Genomic DNA, 7,550 nt, shown 5'->3' on the forward strand with positions numbered 1-7,550 from the left:
TTAGGCTAGGTTCACACATATGCGGTGACCAGAACGACTATGATGTCCCATGCTGGCGGTGTAGCAGTCCGTTCACCGTACAATGCAATGACCAATGAGAAGCGCTTTTTACCTTAAGAAGAAGCTGCAAATGTGCTTCTCATTGGTCAGCATAGTCCCATACTGGCGGTGTAGCAGTCCGTTCACCATACATCGCAATGACCAATGACCATTGAGAAGCAATGACCAATGAGAAGCACTGTTTTCCCCTAAGAAGCTGCAGATGTGCTTCTCATTGGTCAGCATAGTCCCATGCTGGCGGTGTAGCTGTCCGTTCACCATACAACGCAATGACCAATGACCATTGAGAAGCAATGACCAATGAGAAGCACTGTTTTCCCCTAAGAAGCTGCAAATGTGCTTCTCATTGGTCAGCATAGTCCCATGCTGGCGGTGTAGCGGTCCTTTCACCATACATCACAATGACCAATGAGAAGAGCTTTTCACAGTAAGAGGAAGCTGCAGATGTGCTTCTCATTGGTCTGCTCATTGAGCTCATTATGTTGGATACTCACTCTGTGGCTGTGCATTGTGGTCTCTATTTGTCCTGTTTATCATTGTCACTGAAGGTAGCCATAAACCCCAAGCTTTGGGTTATCTCCAGAACAAAAATGTTCACTGGGCAGCACAGTGGCTTAATGGTTAGCACTTCCGCCTAGCAGTACTAGGGTTGCTGGTTCTCCCTGTGCCTGGAGTTCTCCCTGTGCCTGCATGGGTTTCCTCTGGGTACTCCGATTTCCTCCCACACTCCAAAGACATGCTGGTAGGTTAATCGGATCCTGTCTAAATTAGCCCTAGTATGTGTATGTATGAATGTGAGTCAGGGACCTTAGATTGTGCACTCCTTGAGGGTTAGGGACTGATGTGAATGTACAAAATATCTATGTAAAGTGCTGCGTAAATTGACAGCGCTATGTTAGTACCCGAAATAAATAAACTAAAGATTCCCAGACTTTGAAGGGATTTCCTTCAAAGTACTTAGATTGTACACCCCGTGAGGGTTAGGGACCGATGTGAAAATATACATATATATGTAAAGTGCTGCGTAAATTGACAGCGCTATATAAGTACCTGAAATAAATAAAATAAATTTCCTCTCACTTCCTGTTGTCAGATTTTGAATGGTCACCAGAACAGGAATAGAGGGGAAATCTTCAAATGGGGACACTAGTTCTGGTGACGACTAGTGATTCCCTGACTTTGAAGGGATTTCCTCTCAATTCCTGATGTGGCTATAGGTCAGGAAGGGAAGAGAAATTTCCCCTATGGGACATAGGGGATGGATTACTAAAACTGGAGAGCACAGAATCTGGTGCAGCTCTGCAGAGGAACCAATCAGCTTCCAGGTTTTGTCAAAGCTTAATTGAACAGCTGCATCAGATTATGCACGATCCATCCAGTTTTAGTAAATCAACCCCATAGACGACAAAAACTGACAGGGGTTATAACCCTCCCCTACCCTACCCAAAACCCTTTTCCTAAGGCCTCCTTCATACTGGCTCCAGTTTAGTGTGCAGACAGCTGTCAGTTTTTGGCCGTGGTGAGAGGGTGGAGTGATTGCACATTTCAGCACATCGCCGTTTCCTCTTTTTTTTTCTTTTACATTTTCAGAAGTGCACAAAGTGACAGTTCATTCATGCTCTGCATAGCAGCATGGGGCATGCATTGTGTTGCTGCGCTGGGGCATGCAGAACCTAGCAGTAAAATTCAGCATGCCTGTATTTTTGCATTTTAATGCAGCTCACTGCTCAGCACCTGCAGGCTGTGTTGCAGTGCAAACGGGACACATAGAAAACTGATGTTTTCTGTGTGCCCTAGCAGTAAATGGAATTTATCCAGTGCATAAAGCGCCAACCACCGCACAGCGTGAGAATATACCCACAAGGTATAAGCTGTTTATGCCAAGCTTTCTCAACCTTTTTAATATGGAGGAAGCCTTGAAATAACTTTCTGGTCTCAGGGAACTAATAATTAGTACATCTACAGCTCATTATACATTATCAGAGAGGCAGAAATGGCTCATTGCTTGGGGAACCCCCGACATCTTCTGGAGGAGCCCTAAGGAACGTTGGTTTATTACATGTTCATACTTGTGTTAGTTTGGTACGCTTCCATTGCCGCAGGCGAGTTTGACTTTTAGGTATAAAAATAACACAAACAAAAGCTGCTTAATCCCTTTATGCTGGCCACTGCCTTTACTTTAATGGGCTCTGATGTCCGGGGTCCGTAGGAGGGGCTCCTGATCTTCCTGCACTGTGACTGGCTGCACAGTGCTGAGGTCATTGGAAGCCTGTGCTAATGCCCACCACAACCTCATCACAGGTCTGGGGGGGCTGATGAAGTGCTTCTGGAACAACACAATAACACATATATGCAGCGACTGGGCATTAAGGCCTACCCACCCTGCCCCCATATATATGTGTATAGCAGTCATCAATGGGATCACTACATTTTGGATCGATTTTTAAGTCAGAGGTGGTAATAAATGCTTTCTGACATCTCCATGGCATTACACACAGGGGCAGAGTCAACCCACATGTGATGTCACAGATACGCCAAGAAGGGAAAATGATGGCAAGTATCAGTGTCAATTTTCTTTTTACCCTCCCTGCCCTGGTGATCTGCCCCATAGGGCCCACTTACTGCTGATTATATTGTCAGGAAGGAAGCAAAGTGCATCCAGCCTACAAGCAAAGACAATCACCAATTCAGAATCAGTGGTGGCATCTCACATCGGCGAGACTCAATATAGGGGCAGCTCTGGAAAGCCAATAAGCAGCATTAATGCAAAGACCCATAGAGGCTTAAAGTGGTTGTAAACCTCAGACATGTAGGAAGAACAAAGCATATTCCTCTATAGTGTGTACTTGTCTCAGTCCAGAGCACTAAGTGTCATTTCTGTCTGCTGACATGTTCATCTGCTATCAGCATGAATCAATTCCGACAGTTTTTCTTGACACCAAGAGAAAAATGGTGACAGGGGAAGGACCACCAGCTGACAGCCTCAGCTCTGTTCCTGTGAGCTGCGTGAAGAGGGCTGTGTCTTTTCCCTCCAATCGGCTCTCAGGGGAAAGACCACCAGCTGACAGCCTCAGCTCTGTTCCTGTGAGCTGCGTGAAGAGGGGTGTGTCTTTTCCCTCCAATCGGCTCTCAGGGGGAAGGACCACCAGCTGACAGCCTCAGCTCTGTTCCTGTGAGCTGCGTGAAGAGGGGTGTGTCTTTTCTCTCCAATCGGCTCTCAGGGGAAGGACCACCAGCTGACAGCCTCAGCTCTGTTCCTGTGAGCTGCGTGAAGAGGGGTGTGTCTTTTCCCTCCAATCGGCTCTCAGGGGAAGGACCACCAGCTGACAGCCTCAGCTCTGTTCTTGTGAGCTGTGTGAAGAGGAATGTGTCTTTTCCCTCCAATTGGCTCTCAGAGCTCTCCTCACTGATGCAACTTCAGCTTCCCGCCCCCTGCTTTTCAGGGCTGAGAGATCCTGTGTAAATTCTGCACTTTGAATGGATGTAAGGAAAAGACTTCTATAGATAAACAGGTACAACTTATGTATTAGAATTTGTTTCATCTTTGTGTATCACCTAAGGGCAGTCACTTCACTGGGTCTATGTGAGGGTTTACAACTACTTTAAATCAGGCCGAGCATTGAATAATACTATATAATCTGATTGTACAATCTTTATCAGATCTACCATTAACTATGTAATGGAAGGAAGGGCTTGCCTGATAAGATGCTAATTGATTGAGCTGTTTAGATTTGTCCTCATAGTACATCGTGCGGTAACTCTAAAGGAGATGGTACAGACATTGTACAATCAGATTGTATAGTGTGTGGTCAGCCTAAGACAACAATCACATACAGGCCTATGTAATAAATCAGTGCAAAGGGTCCTGTTACCTTGCAAGGTGCAGTTAACCCACAAGAACAAATCAGATGGTGCCGTTTGTCAGAGAAAAGATGGTTTCTGACTTATAGAATAGTCTGCAGGACCAATCATTGAAAAAGCAATCGTGGATTTTGTGATTGATGAGGACAGCATGGGTGACAGATACACAACTGACTCTTTGTAAATAACATGAAATCTCACACGTGTGTCAGCCATCGGCATGACATATGACTATCCTACAACAAGCTGTAGCGGGTGTCCTCACCTTAATAATACTGCTCCGTCGGGGGAGACCCTGCTTGCCACTTTTGTCCAGGCTGGGGCTCTCCGGCTGTGCAGATCCACTCTCCTCTCCGCCATCCACAGGGGCACAATCTCCATTGGACACACCGCCGGGTACACTCTCCACCTTACACTTCCCTCCATTGCTGACTCCATCAGCAGCCGTGGTGGTGGTGGCCAGCTTAGTGATGACAGAATCCAGTTGTGAGGGCACGCTACCATTACCCTCACCAGCACAACCTCCTCCCCCACCTGGTTCTGCCATCAGCCTGTCAGCCGCACAGCCTCGTCTTCTCCTCTACTTCTCTCTTTCTGCAAGATCAGCTCCAAATACAACGATGTGATCACAGGGAGGCCAGAGCTGGGTGCCGACACCGGAGTCTACCACCGCCGCCGCCGCTTGTGCGTGTGTGAAGATACAAAGAGAAAAATCAAACAGCCGTGGCATCGGTTTCCTGGAAGAGAGCACAAGGTGTATGACAGCGTGCAACTGACATCTGTGAACACAGCAATCACAATGTATACACAAAGAAACGTGTGCAAGTATGTGTGTACACACTGAGTGTGCGTATGTATGTGTATATATATATGAATGTGTGTATGTATATATAAAATACACATGTGTGTGTGTGAGTGTATATGTATGTATGTCTATGTGTGTGTATGTGCATGTATGAATCTATGAGTGTGCATGTATGTGTATATGTTTGAGGTGTGTATATGGGCATGTATATTTGTATGTATGAGTGTGAATATATGTAGGTATGTGTATATGAGTGTGCATTTATGTTGTGTGTGTCTGTGTATATATATATATATATATATTTCAGTGAGTGTGTGTGTATGTATGTAAGCATGTATGTAGGTATATGTATGTTTGAGTGTGTATATGTATGCATGTATGCAAGTATGAGTGTGCGTGTATGTATGGGTGTGTGTATGTGCAAGTATATTTGTATATGTGTGTGTGTACATATATATGTGTGTTTGAGTGTGTGTATGTGCATGTATATTTGCAAGTATGAGTGTGTGTGCATGTAGGTGTATGTATAAGTGTGTGTGTATGTATGCATGTACGTGTGTGTATATTATATATGTTTTAGTGAGTGTGTATATGTATGTTTGAGTGTGTGTATGTATGCATGGGTGTGTGTGTGTTGATGGATGTGTGTATGTGCATGTATATTTGTATGTATGAGTGTACGTGCATGTAGGTGTGTGTGTATGTATGTTTGTATGTATGAGTGTGCATGTATGTATGTATGTATGTGTGTGTGTAGGTATATATGTATGCATATATATGTATGTATATTTGTGTATCTCATATAAAAAATAGATAAGATTTTACATACAATGCCTGGCTGTACTACTGTAATGTTGGCTATAGATGCTTCAATTTCACTATCCAATCAATGTGGGATTTGTTTAAATTGATGGAACTGTGATACAATTGATCAGACATGACTTCCCTTGTGATTGATTCTAGATTGAATTAGGATCTAACTAAGTTGACCGGCCAGTGCAGAAAATGATCAAAGGCACTGTATCAATCGGCAGCGCTGGGATTCTGAGTTGATGAATCTGATCAGATTTGGATCAATCAGATGATGAGATTGTATGGCAGAGGCAGGGATGGGATTCTGAGTTGATGAATCTGATCAGATTTGGATCAATCAGACGATGAGATTGTATGGCAGAGGCAGGGATGGGATTCTGAGTTGATGAATCTGATCAGATTTGGATCAATCAGACGATGAGATTGTATGGCAGAGGCAGGGATGGGATTCTGAGTTGATGAATCTGATCAGATTTGGATCAATCAGACGATGAGATTGTATGGCAGAGGCAGCGATGGGATTCTGAGTTGATGAATCTGATCAGATTTGGATCAATCAGACGATGAGATTGTATGGCAGAGGCAGGGATGGGATTCTGAGTTGATGAATCTGATCAGATTTGGATCAATCAGACGATGAGATTGTATGGCAGAGGCAGGGATGGGATTCTGAGTTGATGAATCTGATCAGATTTGGATCAATCAGACGATGAGATTGTATGGCAGAGGCAGGGATGGGATTCTGAGTTGATGAATCTGATCAGATTTGGATCAATCAGACGATGAGATTGTATGGCAGAGGCAGGGATGGGATTCTGAGTTGATGAATCTGATCAGATTTTGATCAGACGATGAGATTGTATGGCAGAGGCAGGGATGGGATTCTGAGTTGATGAATCTGATCAGATTTGGATCAGACGATGAGATTGTATGGCAGAGGCAGGGATGGGATTGCTACCTTCCAATGGTATCCTCTGATTTGGTTGTGGAGTATAGATGTACAATGGATGGATGAAGCTGATCAGAGCAGACATTGATGATTGATGGCAATGTGTATGGCCACCATGAGACAATGGCATGTTGGGGGTGCAGGGACGGCACACATGTGATGATTGGATGGAGGAAGGTCCCCAGCTGTCACACACCATCCACCCTCCATGTACACACAGGCGGCTCCGGTCACTTCTGCGGGATCTGTGATGACAGCTGGGCTTTGTGTGCCGGGAATGCCCCGGAGAGCCGGACACACCATATGCTGCTCCAGTGTGTGATCGGGGAGAACGTGTGCCGAGTCCGGGTATCTCTGGGTGTGTGAGGGCTCCGGGAGACGGTCCAGGCACATGGAAGGCGACTTGTATGTATGAAGCGGCGGGTGAGGAGGAGAACGGCGCACATCGTAGGTGTATGGAGACAGACAGACAGACAGATCCCCCCCTCCCCCTCCAGTCATAGCACTCACCCCGATCCCCGGACTCCTCGGTCAGCCGTCACCACCGGCACCCTGAGCAGCCTCTGCACTGCCGGGGTGAAACCACAACACCCGTGGGGGGCGGGGCTTCCCCTGCCAGTCAGCCCGGCAGCCCGCGGCTCATTGGTCTCCGGACCAACCCGTGAGTTAGCTTTCCCGCCGCTGGCCACGCCCACCTGTCAGCGCTGGGACACGCCTCCCTGCGGGATGTGCAGAAGGCTGAGCATCATCGGCGGGTGATGTGTGCTGGTTCCTCATAGAGGACCTGTCCATACAGAGGAAGGCTGTCATACTGGAGGCTTCAGGCTGACACAATGCTGACCATACACCTTCTGATCAGTTATCGATTTCTGGTCTGATCAATGACTTCCAATAATAATCCATCTGATGAAAGACAAGCCTTTCGATGTGCTACACACTGAGAAGTAGATTCCTATGGATAGTTGGAAGACAGGATGATAAATGATTGATCACATCTCTGTTTTCACCATACAACCTCATGATCTCATCAATCAAAATACAATCAGATTCATGGCCGGCTCA

General features: G+C 46.0%; 1 protein-coding gene across 1 annotated transcript in view; it reads right to left on the reverse strand.

The window, feature by feature from the left end:
- The window catches only part of PLCL2 (phospholipase C like 2), a 279,318-nt gene extending 272,175 nt beyond the window's left edge, over positions 1-7,143 (reverse strand). Inside the window, exons 1-2 of the mRNA XM_089692224.1 lie at positions 6,999-7,143; positions 4,187-4,658 (exon numbers count right to left, since the gene is read on the reverse strand). Of these exons, the coding sequence (XP_089548350.1) occupies positions 4,187-4,468 (282 nt within the window). The 5' untranslated portion in view covers positions 4,469-4,658; positions 6,999-7,143. The remainder of the gene's footprint in view (positions 1-4,186; positions 4,659-6,998) is intronic.
- Between the last annotated feature and the right edge of the window lie 407 nt (positions 7,144-7,550).

The sequence above is a fragment of the Staurois parvus genome, unplaced genomic scaffold, assembly GCF_062004578.1.
Source record: "Staurois parvus isolate SC_StPar_1 unplaced genomic scaffold, SC_StPar_1.0 ptg000579l, whole genome shotgun sequence".
Lineage (NCBI taxonomy): Eukaryota > Metazoa > Chordata > Amphibia > Anura > Ranidae > Staurois > Staurois parvus.